We start from the raw sequence: 16037 nt of genomic DNA, 5'->3' as shown, positions 1-16037 counted from the left end.
ATACAAACCCTTAGTCCATTCCATGTCATCATCTGCCAGACCCAAACCTTGCCTTGCATAGCTCACTTGCATGGCCCTGAAATTCTCAGGGAAGCCAGTCTTACTTAGATAAAGAACAAATACTACCAAAGGCAATCATCAAAATGGTCAAAGAGATTTGGAAGGCTCATGACTATTCGGAATATACACTATGAAGATCTGAACAGAAAGAAGGACGTTGTAAAATAGGGGAAAGATCCCTAGATGAGGCATCAGAAGACCAGTCTCTAGTTGTCTAATCTAAATCTCATCTATAGGCTGAGCATAATAGTACATACTCTGCCTACTATCAGTGGGTATTGTAAGAACTGAGAGAATATCTGTGAAAGTGTTCTAGAACCCATAGAGGATGATGCAAATACTTGATGTTTTGAGTATGATCATAATTTAAACCCATATTAATAAATTAGAAATGTATCTTTTAAAGGTATAAAATTAGTTAATAAATGAAATAAGACAACAGGTTCCATTTTAAGAACACCTTATGCAAAGAAAATCCCACATATGAGGCCAGGGTGAGCTCAATATCCTTTTCCAAGGGGCCAATGAAATCAGATAACTTGTACGGCAGAGAGGATATTTTGTTTTCATTGTTTTCTTTTCCCAGTGTGGAAGTGGAAAAATATGCTATAAGCATGATCTCAGAAGACTAACTTCAAAGGGGGTCATCAACCTTGTAGGACAAGTGGGTCAAGGTGGTCACCCCTTTCTTTTAGTTGTGGGGACTGAAGGAGAGTTACTACAAGAAGATGGGAAGGAGGGAGCCAATTTATGACCTGGAAGGGGTGCCTTTTGGCTCTTGCTAATGCTGGGATTATTGGCCAGATTAATATGGAAAAGATGCAATGAGGCCCACATAAAGAAGGGATCATCTATTGCCAAAATATTGGCAGAGTAAAATTAGAAATATTTTCCAGCCTTGCAAAGAGCTCCTCAGCCAGAGAAAGTTAACAGTTCAGAACCACTGGTTACTAAAGATTGTTCTTTTGTTTGTTACTGACTGAGATATTTCTGGGGAGAGCAATAAAAAAAAAAAAAAAAGGGCCGGGCGTGGTGGCTCACGCCTATAATCCCAGCACTTTGGGAGGCCGAGGCGGACGGATCACAAGGTCAGGAGATTGAGACCATCCTTGCTAACACGGTGAGACCCTGTCTCTACTAAAAATACAAAAACTTAGCCGGGCATGTTGGCAGCTACTCGGGAGGCTGAGGCAGGAGAATGGCGTGAACCCGGGAGGCGGAGCTTGCAATGAGCTGAGATCGCGCCACTGCACTCTAGCCTGGGTGAGAGTGTGAGACTCCATCTCAAAAAAAAAAAAAAAAAAAACAGAAAGAAAAGAAAAGTCTGTGTGACCTTCATTTTCGGCACTGAACAGAGAGGTTGATTTCATTCTAGTTTCCTCTTAGAAGAGCAGATTTCACCATTTGTAGGCCCTTTTCTTACAGGGCCATGATACTAGGAAGTGGCCACCCTACTTGCAAATGTGTTGTATATCCTTTATGAAGGCAGCATATTCACTTCACCTATTGAGCTGTCCTTTTTTCTAGTTGACAGCTGGTAACAGCCTAGAATTAGTTCCAAGGAAACTACTGTAATTTGTCTCTCAATGGCAAGGTGTTTTCATGTCATAAGGGGGAAAAAAAAACAAATAAATTATTTTCTTTCTTTCAAGACACAATTTTCATTAATAATCACATAGTTCCACAAAGCAGTGGATTGTAATTTAACAGATATTATACAAATTAAAAGATTATGTGATTTTCCCCCTTAATCTCAAAAGTATAACAAGTAATATCATCTGGTGCCTAAACACTTGGAGGTGGTGTCAAAAGTATACTGTCATAACCCCTCAATGCCATAGAGCCATATGTGAAAGGATACTTTAGCAATGAAACTTTTGGATGAAGCGTAAGATTTACTTAGTCTCCTAAATCAAATTCTTTGCTATAGTGAGCTGTTAATTCTGAGATTTCTATGAAGTCACTGATAACCTCAGGCAAGCCATCCACAAGGCATAAAGCACAGTAAAACAAATGATATACCTACCAATTGGTGAAAATTTCCTTCTGTATGTAAACCATAGACGAGCACTTATATCAGACAACAGCTTAGATTTTTCTGTAATTAAATGTAAAATTAAAATTAAATCACCATATCTAAAAATACCCACCTTTACTTCTGAGCCAGCTACTAACTTAATTTTAAATAACCAGTCAATTCCATTATTATGGGGCTAGGTAAATTCACAGGAAACCCATTCTCATTTTAGCCAAATAATTTCAGTATTTCTCCCAACCTATGGTTTGACCAGAGCTACTTGACTAGTATAATGACGTTGGGTAGCTCCTGTCATCTTTTCACTGAGTTCCACAGTCCTGGCAGTTACAAACACTGGGATCATTGCCAAAAGACAAGGAATAAGAAAATTAAGGATCCTAGGGAACCCACTAACAAGACTACCAGCTCCAGCCTGAATGATGGTTGGTTGGATCTTGCATCAGCACCCATCATCCCTCATCTAAAACTAGAGGTTTGGCTGGGCCCAGCGACTCACACCTGTAATCCCAGTGCTTTGGGAAGCTGAGACAGGGAGATCGCTTGAGGCCAGGAATTCAAGACCAGCCTGGGCAACATAGTGAGACCCCATCTCTACAAAAAAAAATGAGGTATGAGGATCACTTGAACCCAGGAGTTCGAGGTTGCAGTGAGCTATGATCACCACTGTACTCTAGCCTGAGTAACAGAGAGACCCTGTCTCAAGCAAAACAAAATAAAACAAAACAAAAACTAGGGGTTGGCTTGTTTGTGTGGGTGCATGTGTGTCTGTTCATGCACACATGCACGTTTAAATAAAAAGGAAATGTCTTACTAAGCAAATTAGGTGTGTAAGAAATGTATCTATAGCAACTAGTGCAATTGGCACTTATAACCTAAATGCATATATAATATCACAAATGTTTTTGTGTCTTTTTTCAAAGCATGCTTTCTTGTATTTTATGACATAAATTTACTTTGATGGGCCACAAATATGGCTTCCACATTTTTATCTGTATTTAGATGTGGCTGTCTTTCTTAGTCACTTCTCTCCCTCTTCTCAACAACATGTCTGCATTATATTCTGTATAGAACTTACAGTCACTGCACTTAAAAAGAACAAAAGGAAATCTACTTTTAGCCAATAGTTTCTATTTTCTGTCTTCCTTTTCTTTGGAGCAAATCGGAAAGTTGAGCTATCTGTATTTTCCCTCCCTTCCATGCCCCAGTGCCTAGCACATTCAGGGAAGCAGATGTATAATGGTTAAGACTAAGACACCTGAAGTCATATTTTGCTTGGGTTTGAGCCCTGACTCTGCTACTTACCAGCTGTGTAACCTGGTTAACTTAACCTCTCTGAGCTTCAGTTTCCTCATCCATAAATGGGGAGAATTACAGTACCTACGTCATTGAGTTGTGAGTATTCAAAAGATAATACACGTAAAGTGCTTGGATGGTGACTAGTATGCAGTGAACCTATGACAAATGTTAGCTGTTATGTGTCCGTCCTCTTAAATGTCCACACCCTCACTCCTGCCTCTGACAGTCTTTATGCCTTCTTGTGTGGCTTTATGCTGGGGAAGTTGTATGGACATTTTAGCAATGATTTCACTTTAAGAGGCGTTTCCCAATTTAACATTTGAACATGAGTGGATTTGGCAACCTGGGGATTCCTATTGTCATGGAATGCAGAATTAGAAGAGATCCCCTCAAATCCCCTCATTTTAAGTACCACTGAAGGAAGTTAAGATCCATAAAGAGACAGTGACTTACCTGAGTTAGAAGAGTCTGAATACAAAAGATCTCCTAATCGCTAGCTCCAGGCTTTCCACTGTTCAGAATTCTCCAATCAAAACAATGACGCCAGGCTCAGGAGGAGCTCGACAATGCCTAACTTCCTCTCCTGCCTTTTCATCAGCCTCTTCCTGTTCCTTCCTCCACGCTAAGTGAGGACCTCTGAAGAGGATGTCTCCTCAGAAAGATACAAATCTCAGAGCTGCCTCTTTCCAAGCTCTGGCTTTATCTGGGTGCTGGGCTGTTAGCAGTTTCAGGTTAAAAGGTCTTTCTTTCCCAATCTAAAGAATGTAATGGTAAGGAAGAAAAATTCAAGCCTCCTTTCCATCTAGCTGCAGTGGCTAAAAGTTCTATACAAAATCAGAATAAACTGAGACAGTGGTACGGTTAGCAAAAGATCTAAAACATAAGAAAAACTTAGGTCTGATATTGTTTGTGAGGTCCATGGGTTGTCTGGAAGTCCCTGGGTGTTTTTATCTAGCCAGACAAGCATGTGAGAGTAATAAATATGTAGGCCAGTCACGAAAGGCTAGAGACTGATTAGTGATACCAGGAGTGGGTCCGTGTTTTTTGAAACCCAAGGCTTCTAGAATTTGGGGATTCTCCTTTAAGGAAAAGAATAAAAATATATTACTTGTGCAAATTGTGCAAAAACCTATAACCATGTAAACACACTACTAGGGCCTTTCAGGGCCTTGGAAGGGGCCTGTCCAAGCAAAAGTCCTGAGGCTTAAGCTCCGTTGACTACAAGTTAAATCCACCTCAGAGTAGCATTAACATTGAGCAAGACAATGCTCTGCCAACCCAAGAAGAAAAAGTACAAACCCTGAATCCACAGGTGCCTACCTCATCTGAGTTCTTACAGACAAATGCTACCAAATCTTACCTGTTTTAAGGAGATGCTGCTTCCCTAAGATCCATACCAGCTCATCTGTATCTGGATATTCTTCTAGGTAGTCAGTGAAAATAGTAATCTGGTTTTCATACTTGGATAAAACTGAAAGAAAAGGAAAGAAACTTAAGTAAAATTTAATAGAAGGGGCTTACCTTTGTGGTTGACTGATTATTACCTTTGCACTGAAGGTGAAAGGTCAGCAGCTTGAATCTAATGGAAGCAATTCCTTTTCCTTGAGGAACAAAGACACAAGACCTCTAAATCCTTTAGCTGAAGGATTTCCTCTTGGCCATCTCTTTTGACCTTCCCTTTCTCAAGGTCCCACTTAACACCATCTCAAAAAAATCATTTGGCCACAGTTACTTCAAAACATTTTATACCATGGGGCCTTCTTTGTAAATAGCCAATTATTGAGCTTCCCCTACTCTTGAGTGTGTTGAGGTGATACAGTACCTGCATACCTAAGTCCCGCCCATGTCACAGGAAATATCATGAGGTTTGTATTGCGAGGTTTCTAGTGGCCAGTGGCTTGGAAGGTGCTGTGACAAGCCTAAATGTTTGTACAACTGTGTATATGGTAATATTTTAGCTGGAAGACCAGATGTTTTCATAGTATTTTTATTTGCCATTTTATTCACATATGGCTTCTGCAAAGAAGGATCTTGAAGTTAACGGTAAACATAACTTGTTCTTGGTATACACAGATGACTATTAAGATATAATAAGAAATATATATTTAGTTTCTATCACTGTTTTCTGGCACAGAGCTCCTAAAACCTTTGTTATGGTGAGTGACAGGGATGCTACGTGCATCTTTTCTTCTGAAATTTGGCGTTTCTCCCTGGTTCCTGACATAGAGCTCCCAGTGAATTTCCTGGGTGATAAGAGCATCTTCTATTCTAATGAAGTATCTCTTGGTGGGTTTCTGGATGGAGGCTGGTTACCAGAAAGACTAAGCCATGATCAGAAGCTTGAACTTTCAGTGCCAACCCCCATCTCTTTAAAAAAATAAATAATAATTTTCTGATAGAAATTATATTATAAACAGTAAATATATTTCCAAGCTAGTCCACAAAACCTATTTTAATCTGTAACTAGAAAATTTAAATTGATAGTTTATTTCATAGTTTATGGTGCTATATCTATGAGAAAATATATTTCAAGCTCAAAGCTAAGATACTCAACATATACCTCTCAACTCATGGGGGCTCCTCAGCCCCTATGAGGAAGGGAGCACAGAGAAAGTAGGGGGCCATTTGTACAACTACAAGTAGCTGCAGAGATTCTCTAAAAGAAATCCCTTCAAAGGATAAATTGTTTTATTTTATTTTGTTTTTGTTTTCTAAGGCAAGGGCATATTGTTTTCATAGAAATAAATGCTCCCAAATATAAACGAGTCTGTTCTGATAAAAAAAAAAATGAGTCTGTTCTGATCATATAAATATTTTGTTGGAAGTTGAAATTATAATTTGTACAAGTACTTTTAGAAACACAGCTGAGATCGAGACCATCCTGGCCAACATGGTGAAACTCCGTCTCTACTAAAAATACAAAAATTAGCTGGGCATGGTGGTGCATGCCTGTAGTCCCAGCTACTCAGGAGGCTGAAGCAGGAGAATCGCTTGAACCCGGGAGGCCAAGGTTGCAGTGAGCCAAGATCGCGCCACTGCACTCCAGCCTGGTGACACAGTAAGATTCCGTCTCAAAAAAAAAAAAAAAAAAAGAAAGAAAGAAAAAGAAAAAGAAACACTGTTAACCAGGGATATTACCTTTCTTAAAATATCTTACAGAATTCCAGTCATTCAGGGATTTAAGTAGCCTTTCTCAATATATTTTAGTTATTAAGATGATAGTCTCTGCAGTGTTTCAAATCTAAAGAAGTTAGAAACAGCCATTTTGTTCCCCAGTGAAAATTCATCACTACCAAATCTGACAGGGAGCCTGTGCCATCTTAGCCTCTCTGCTGCTGGCCTCAGCCCCTGGCCCATGCCCAGGAAATACCAGGCTAAAAATGATTATCCAGGTCAGGCCATCCCCAGGAGGTGGTGGACTGAGGTGGGGCAAATCACACTGTGTACCTCCCCACCCTACCCTCTACCCCTCACAGGCAGAAGAAATCAGTTTTAAATGAACATCTAGTGTAGCCTAAAAAGAGAAAGAAAATCAGAAAATAAGTAACTTGAGGAGACTGTAGGAAAAGGGCAACCTCTCTGGCATTGCCTTGGTAGGGGTGAGGATGGGTGGCACTGGATGAATGTACAACATGTATGCATATAAGCCTTGGGTCTTTTTTTAGTACTGGCCAAAGAAATACCATTTCTCTATCGCCAACCCTGTCTCAGTGAGTCACTGGCCAGTTATCTGGTCAAATTAGTAAAGCCCTTTAAAGCTTGTGACAACTGCCTTGCTTCATTTGGGATGGCTCTGATCAAAATGGCAGCCAAAGAATTTTACTCTTACATTTCACCCCCTCTCAGGCCTAGCTAGGCCAGCAAGAAGGTCATTATAGTCTCTATTCTTCTTGATTCTTCTCTTAAAAGATAGACACCCTGAATGCAGTATGTGAGGCCACAGCCATCCTTGAATCGAGGCTACATGTATGGAACAAATGAAAGAACAGAAAATGAAATTAACAGAAGCAAGAAGCAGTGACGTGGGAAGATTATGTACATGGGGGTCTAGGGAGGAAAGAGGAACAGGTCCTACATAGGGAAAACTCAGATGAAAAAGCAATCTGGGAAGTGGATGAGGTGCAGAAGTAAAATATCATTTCCAATACAATCACTTCTGATTAACAGCAATACTTTTTGTTTTAAATTTTTCACAAACTACCTTTGTCTTGCCTTTAAAAATAAACAAACCAGATATCACGCTGATATGAGTTCCCTGCCTTTTCAGTCTGTTTAAAGAGATAGGGACTATATAGGCAGAGCTACAAATCTATAACTTGGTGGACCAAGAATTAGTTTCTACAAGGTCTCAGGGACAACAGGCTTCACCCTGTTCCACTGTACTTTAATAATAATTATTGTACTGAAGTCTCTGCTGGGTTAGTTTAGTGGCCAGCTCATAATTAGACAAAGATTTCCTTAAATTCCTGGAGCCAAAAAGCCTCCCAGTTTTGGCCAAGGGACTCTGTGTACATGTTGGGGCATGTCTTCAACACTCAGCCACACAGTGTCTTCTGCCTTTGCCTTCACTTTCTGCTTATGCCGAGCTCAAGATCAGCCAGAGTGAGGGCTCAGGACCTACTGAGGTCTTTCCGGAGCATGTGCACAGCCCTATGCATGCATGTAATCCTGTAGATTCCCAGGAATATGCCCAAGCTTTCCAAAGCCCCAAGGAATCTCATTCCCCAGCTTTTTCTCCAAAGCTTTGTGGTTAGCTGGAAATGTTATCCATTGTTTCAGGCAGCTGAGAAGTTAATTGATTGCCTCTAATCATTTTCCAAAAGAAAGGCCCTGGGGAAAAGGCTTTCTGTAGCTCTGTGTCAGGCCAAATAAATGAAGTCTTACAAGTGGGGGTCTTCTGGGGGAACTCCAGACAGATCAAATAATGACAATTCTCTAGAAATGAGGCTCTAAAAGAGTCCCAACCCTATTCTGTCTCCTCTGGTGGCTGCCAGGCTGCTGGCTTTCCCTGTGAGTGAAGGCTATTGATTTTGAAGGCTATTGCAGAGCCAGGGAGAAAGGGATTGGAATAGGGTGAATGAAAATACTAATGCCACAAAGCTCACTGGTCTTATCAACATGCAGCTGTTTTTCTTGAATAAATGTTCCCTGGATTGCTGCAAGCCTTTAGTTCATTTCTAGAGTTCTGAAAAATTTGATGCTATTTCTGCCAGTTTTTTCATTGCTATTATGGACAGAATTTTCAGAGGTTCTTACTCTGCCATTTTTGCCAATGTCTTACTTTAATAATATGGTTTCCGGCAATTGACTACATTTCTAAGGGTTATTTGGAAAATTGCAAGTAAATGAGAAAATCACTTTGAAAAACAAATTTTCTGACAGGGCTTAACAAAAACACTTATACCTCATGACATGAATTTCAGTCAATTCATCTTAGATTCTGTGGAGCTTGTGCCAAAGAAAGAAGCACCACAAACTCTCTAAAGTGAAATTAAAAGGACATAGAATCTCAGGGCCAGGAGGGGTCTGAGATATAGGATAACCACCTTATACGTCTTTCAATTCTAACAGCATGCCAGGACACTGCTGGTGCTAAAACAGCCTTCTCAGCAATGCATATGTCAAATCACATCTTAAAGAACTTGAGATAACATCCACAGGAGATAGGTATGGTAATGGCTGAATATTCATTCATATTTCATTCCATAAACTTTATAGAGTACCCACTATGTGTTAAGTATAGAGGGTAAAACATCAGTGAGATACAGTCTCCACCCTCCAAAAGCTTTTTAGTGGAGAAGCTAGGTCTGGAAACAACTAACAGAAGTGCAATAAGTGAAAGGAAAGTGATGAGGAAGACAGGGAAAGAAAAGGAAATAAATACAGTAATTCCAACTGGGGGTGAATAGGCTTTCTACAACCTAGAAAAGGTGGCATCAGAGCTGAGCCTTAATGGAAATAAGATATAAGTGGTAAGGGGGAAAGGAGGAAATTCCTGATTGAGGGAACACCAAAATGGCTTGGCAAGCAACTGAGTGTAGGGTGGGGCAGGGGAGAAAACTGCCCTTGAAAACTTGCAGTTTTCAAGTGTTGGTGATGAAATGGTGGCATAAAACCATGGGGGTGTGTAGGGAGATAATAAGCTTGGTCTAGCCAGAATCTGTTGGACTCACTGGATTTGTGGATAGGGGTTTAAAAAACAGTGAAGGTAAAGTCAACCTGCACAGGGCTTTTGAAGACGGGCATGGTAGATGACAGGTTAATTAGCAGGGCCTGGGAAAGCAGGAAGACAGCCAGAAGACCAAGGCTCTGGCCCAGCCTGCAACATGCTTTCATCCCCTTCCTCCTGGGTTCACTTACTCCCCTGTTAGTCCCCAGCTTCTGCTCACCTGTGCACAGGCCCTGCCCCATCTTCATTTGTCTTCCGCCCTGTGACCTGCTTTTCTGACAACCAAGAACTTAGGAAACAGAAGATTGGGCAAAAATTCTTAGCATTTCAAGTGGATTTTCACAATCAAAATATCAAGTTTTCTTGAATTTACTCAGCAAGTCACATCCTAGCAATGCTAGGTTGTCAAATAATGCAAAAGACATGAATGATTTCTCTACAGACTGGTATAAACTTTGACTTCCTAAGACAACAGTGAAATTTTCAAACTTACATTAGAGAATCTTAACCAAAGAGTTATCATTCAGCTAGAGAGGATTTTATGGGATTCTATTTAACTGACTGGTGTTAGCGGTGGTGGAGCAGAGGAGGCTACACCTGATAAATTTCAGGGCAAGTCAGCAAAGTAACCAGTCTGGTTAGCAAGGGACAATTGTTAAGCGATAAGACTCTGGTTTTCAGCTAGAAAAATTAATCAGGCCATAGATAATTTGGCCCCAGAAAATATGACATTTCTTAGAGATTTCAGTTAATTCATCCTACTGACATAATGGTAATCCCACTGACAAATGTAATGCAAAATTGGGCTATTTCTGTGTTTCCTTTAAAGTGATGCTTTTGAAAATCTTATTCCCTTTTTAAGTGTATTTTTCTTGTTGTTTTCACTTAGGGATAAATTGCTGCCTGCTGTCTGCTGACTGAAATGCATTTGGAAACGTCTATGGGGAAATGAGATTCCATACACAAACTGGTCAGGAGTGTACCTAACACATAGACCACTGCACCTCCGAATTGCTGCCTCTTTTTGACTTTGCTAAGATAGCTCTGCTCTTTTTTGATAGATGCCATTTCCAGAAGGATAAAAAGACTAGCTTTGAAAGGAGAGTCTAAATGCCTCTGTGATAACAAGGTGCTGCTCAGAGGATGCCGCCTTTGTAAAGGCTATCTTTTTTGTTGATAAGGCATACAGAAAGGGTAGCACACTGGATGTATTGATGAAGAAAAATATTTGGTTGGCGATATAATTCAAGACTAGAGGCACCTTTTTCACAAACTGAGGTGAGAATCACCTTGATTCTTCAACAGATTTTGTTCTTTAGAATCAACCTGCTAGTCAGTTGTTACTGGGAAATTGGAGGAAAGCATGACTGAATTCCCAAGGAGGACAGTTTCACATTAGTGCCACCGCCAAGCCATGCAGTGGGTTAAAAGAAAGCTTCCATGGTACTGTATCTTTGATTTTGGACAATAACCAAACTAAAAAGCAGCAATACTCAAATACTGAGCTCATGGCTCATTTAGGAATCAAGACACCATGAAAATATTTAATCAAAATGAATAGTGTGTCGACTTATTTTTCTTTAATATCCAGCATGGTGAGGAAAAGGAGGAAAAGGAAAGGGAAAAGGAGGAAATGCCTACATCCCTCTTAGAAATAGCTCTATTCTAGAAGCCCCAAAATTTGTGTTCTAGTCCTGCCCTGCCACTTAATATATGACCTTAGAAAATCTACTGCACTTCTCTGGACCTCAGATTCTCCATCTATAAAATGAGCAGTGTGTTTTTCAAACAGCACATCCTAATTTATCAGTGGGTGGTGAAATCTATATAGGGGGTTGCAATCAGCATTTTTAAAAAATGAAATTGAATAGAAAAGATCTAAGTGCTGTCAAAATGCACAAAAAGAGGAAATTGAGGAGCACTGGAATCATCAGGGAAGATTTTAAGGAGGGAGTAGAATTTGGACTGGTCTTTAAATTATTCCTTGAATTTGGATGAGCAGAGACAAGAGTGGAGAATATTCCAGATGAGAGCACCATACATTTACATGCATTGGAGAGTGGGGTAGGTTCTGGGGGATATTGAGAAATGAGATGAAAGAGGTGGCATGGGACTAGATTCTGGAAGGTATAAAGCCAGCCAGTGGAGTCCAACTCTTGGTAAAGCTATTGACAGTTTTCAGAGCACTTTCACATGATTCTGGTGACAGCCCCTTGAGAGGGACAGGGCAGGGACCACTACCTCCATTTTAGAGTTGAGGGAACTGAGTCTCAGAGAGGTGATATGGCTTGCCCAAGATCATATAGCTAGTGAGCAGTATAATCAAGATTCAAACCCAGTTAATATTACTCTTCATCCAGTATTCTTCCCACTATACATTGCTGTTATGAAAAAAAAGCTGCATTCCAAGCACAGGAGATAAGAAGACCAATGAGAAAGTTGTTGCAACAATCCAGGCATAAAGTGTTGAAGGCCCGGCCTAAGGTGGCAAGAAACCAGATGCTCTGGTTATATAACACACTAAAACAAACTGACAATGCAATACCCACTGTTTATAAGGGACAATAAGAGCAGACAGTCTGAGGTTAGAACATTATAGTTATGTTTAACTGAAAGTGATCTAAACTACTCCCAGAGGAATAAGTATTAGCAATATAATTCACATACTGTGTCTGGACTTTTCTAGACAGCTGAAAGCAATGTTTTAGACACGGTTCCTAAGCAAACAACACTTTATATGTCTATGCATTATTATGAGGCACTTCTATCTTGGTAGTGTTTCTTTCCCCTGTCAATTTCTATTTTCATTTTTCAGAACTAATTGGTCATATAATCTGTTACCTCATCTAGATTTCCAGTGAGAAAAGACAGGTGCAAAAAGGTAAAAGAGCTAAAGGCCTTAGGGTTTTTCCACACTACTTAGCAAAACTATAGGCTTACCAATTAATTAGTTAATAATGATTTACTAAGATATGCCATTGCCAGACTAATGTTACGGGATCTCTCTGCTGTTGACAATAAAATGCTAAACATCTTCCATGGGCTTCCAAGACTGTTCCACCTGACAGGAATCAAATATAAACTCATCAACGTGGCACTTAAAGCCCTCTCTAATAAGGCCCACTTCGTAAATTTCCAGTTGTTTCCCACTACTCATTACTCCTTCATAATATCTACTCTTTTCAGCCAAAATAAAACACATGATATGGAGGAGATTCTATCTTTGCTCATTCATGTTCTACTTGCCCTTAAATCCCACCTCAAATGCTCCTTTCTTGATGAATCATTCTTCTTCACTTTTCCCAACAAGGAGTACTTGCTCCTTCTTCTAAACATCCACAGTCTTTTATTTATACCTCCTTTTGGCACTGAGCACTTTCTACTTTAGATTATTGTTATTTGTGGACATGTTATCTCTCTGCTATTGAAATGAACTCCTTAAAGTCTCAGTCCATGTAATGTTCATCTCTCTATCCCCTACAGCTCTGGTCATAGTGCCTTGCAATAAGTCCTCTCCTAAGGTTTAACGTTTGTTGAATGGATGGGTACAGAAAAAAAAAAGCCTAAAAGCTGATTTATATGTCCATCCAAATGTCAATTTAACAATCCTTTACTGAGTACCTACCATGTAACCAGTACTTGCTAGGCCTTAGCAGTAGCAACATATCTTAGTAATTCTGAGTCTAATGGGAAGAAAGAGAAGGAAGAGTTAATTTTGATGCAGTATGTGATGAGTATCCATATAGGAGGCTAAGGAAGAATAGAAGAGGGTCATCTAAGCCAATCCCAGGCACAAAGGAGGCTGTGGAAAGAAAGCTGATGGCAGCACTCAACCTTAGAAAATGAGTGAGAGTTAAGCAAATTGATCAGGGAAAGGACATTCCAGACAGAGAAAGCTTGTACCAAATGCGGAAGGCTAAGAGACTGTGGAATTAGTGATGCTGTACAGAGACTGGCAAGGGTTGAGGCTGGAGAGGAAGGTGGAGCCAGGAGATGCTGGCCTTGGCAGCCTTGGTCAGAATTCTGGACTTAAGCCAGACTTCATGGGGCCCCTAAAGGGTTTCAGATACACCCAAAATCCAGTCTGGGTATCCTGCAATTTGCAGAATAGATGTGGTGCACCAACTAGTCACCTAGAAAGCAAATCCTAGCTCTCTGAACATTCATCATCAAATTAAATTCTGTTAAAAAAAAAAAAGACTGGAAGTGATTCTCTTTGTTGAGGAGGATGGAGGTTCTCCGTCTCACAGCATGTGAAGTGTTACAACACCGGGGGAGAAGTACAGAGTCTTTTCCAGAAAGAGTACTCTTTGGAGCACCTTCCCAGTTTTCTCCTCAGTTTACAACCACCTCACCCTCTTCCCATACCACAGGAATTTTCCCCATACCCTTTCAACATCGCACCTCATTAGTAAATGTTGCCAGCAGACATATGATGTTTAAAAATTCTTTACCTTAGAAGTAATGTAAAATTATACTGCCAGAGTTAAGTTTTTGGATTACATAAAATTACACACGTACCTTCACTTTCAAAACAAAAGATGTATTCCAAGTTAATCCTAAGGCATATTTCTGTTACGTGAACTTGATTTTCCAATGTTATTTTATGATCATTTGAGCCACATTGCCCAAGAAAAGACAATTTGACCCCATCCAAAAAAGACACAGCTTGCAATTAAATGGCTCCTCATCCCTGATGTGCACCAAATGTAGCAGACACCAGGAAAATAAATATCTACTCACAAGTGTGAAAGACCCAGCCCACTGTGTGATGCAAAAATAGTCTCTAATGTCTGACAGGGAATATGTCCTGCTAAACAAAATACAAACGCATTTTTAATCTCCAACAGTGGCTCTTCATAAAGTGGGTTTTCTTATAAGATGGTTAGCCATTAGTTCCTTCATTAAGACTTTTCTAAGTTAAAACTTTTTTATCATACCTACCCTAGTGAGTCTCCTCCTAGATTTATATCCAATAAAAATGAGTGCTTATGTCGACCAAGAGATATGATCAAAGATGTCCATAGCAATTTTTATTCATGATTTTAAAAACCTAGAAACAACCCAAATGTCCATCAACAGGGAAATGGATTAAAAAATCTGTGGTGTATCATACTTTGGAATGCTACATAGCAATGAAAAGGAACTGAATCTCACAGGCATCATGTTAAACAAAAGAAGCCAGATGCAAAATAGTAGATACAGTATGACTCAATTTATATAAAGTTTGAAACCAGGCAAAAAGAATCTATGATGACAGTGGTCAGAACAGGTGTTACATTTGGGAGGTGGTATTACCTGGGAGGAGGCAAGAGAGAACCTTCTGAGGGACCAGAAATGTCTATAACTTTCCAGTGTGGAGTTTACACATACATAAAATTTCACTGAACTATGCACTTAAAATTTGTGCATTTTACTGCCTGTAAGAATATCTTAATTAAAGAAAAAAGAAAATGGTAAGTCTCTATACTAGATTTATTTCTGGTATAGACTGTCAAAATTATACTAACCACAATCTCTTATTTATCAGAAGCAGAGACATAGTTCTGAATTTATCCCACCCCTCAGTAAATACACACACACACATGCATACATGCATACATGCACACATACACATCAAATCTAAATGCAAGCAGTTAGGGGCCTCAGATATTATCTATAAGGCTAATTTATTAGATTTTTCCATTTATAGCATTGCAGAATGCTACCTATATTTACAGACTTGCTTTGACTACAAATTTATAAATTCATTAGTTGTTCTTTTCTACTATAGCATTAGATGGTCTTCATCACATAAATACAATGTCTGTTAAAAAAATTAATTGAGAGGTCATTAGGCTGAGATGGCTCCAGTGCCTTTGGTTCCTACTTGAGCCAACCAATACCCAAGTCACTGTAAATAGCAAAATGACACTTAATTTTAACCAATTAGAAACCAACAACTAACCTCTAACTAGAGACTTTACCAATTAAAAACCACCAACTAACCTCTAACTAGGGACTTTCCACTTTAACCAATCAAATAGTTTCTTTGTCTTATTTCTGCAAGAATCTTGTAAGTTTTACCTTCACATCCCTGCTGTGGAGCCAAACCACTTGTGGTTTGGTGCTACCCAATTTATAAATCACTGTCTGCTCAAATAAACTCTTTAAAATTTTAATGTGCCTAAGTTTATTTTGTAACAAGTTTGTTCCCCAAATCTTATTGAAAGAGGGCATAGTAGACTAGAATGCCACAGAATACCAGAATGCTGGCCTATGAATTAGGAGAGCTGAGTTCTATTTCTGCTCTGCCTTTTACTGCAAAGTCACTTTGGGCCAGACTTTTAAGCTCTTCAGGATTTCTTTCCCTCAGCCATAAAATAGAGATAATACCTTCTCCACAGGGCTGTAGTGAGGATCAAATGAGAAAATGAATATGAAAATGCTTTGTAAACTTTCAAGAAATGTTAATATGCCCCAAACTAAGCGTTT

General features: G+C 39.6%; 1 protein-coding gene across 4 annotated transcripts in view; it reads right to left on the bottom strand.

The window, feature by feature from the left end:
• ATG4A (autophagy related 4A cysteine peptidase) overlaps positions 1 to 16037 on the bottom strand; it is a 59113-nt gene that overhangs the window by 20546 nt on the left and 22530 nt on the right. For all 4 annotated transcript variants that reach the window (XM_055267715.1, XM_055267716.1, XM_055267714.2 and 1 more), the window contains exons 2-3: positions 4755 to 4865; positions 2087 to 2158 (exon numbers count right to left, since the gene is read on the bottom strand). In XM_055267715.1, coding sequence (XP_055123690.1) covers positions 2087 to 2158; positions 4755 to 4865 — 183 coding nt within the window. The remainder of the gene's footprint in view (positions 1 to 2086; positions 2159 to 4754; positions 4866 to 16037) is intronic.

The sequence above is a fragment of the Symphalangus syndactylus genome, chromosome X (assembly GCF_028878055.3).
Source record: "Symphalangus syndactylus isolate Jambi chromosome X, NHGRI_mSymSyn1-v2.1_pri, whole genome shotgun sequence".
Lineage (NCBI taxonomy): Eukaryota > Metazoa > Chordata > Mammalia > Primates > Hylobatidae > Symphalangus > Symphalangus syndactylus.
This window is presented reverse-complemented; position numbering and strand designations above follow the sequence as displayed.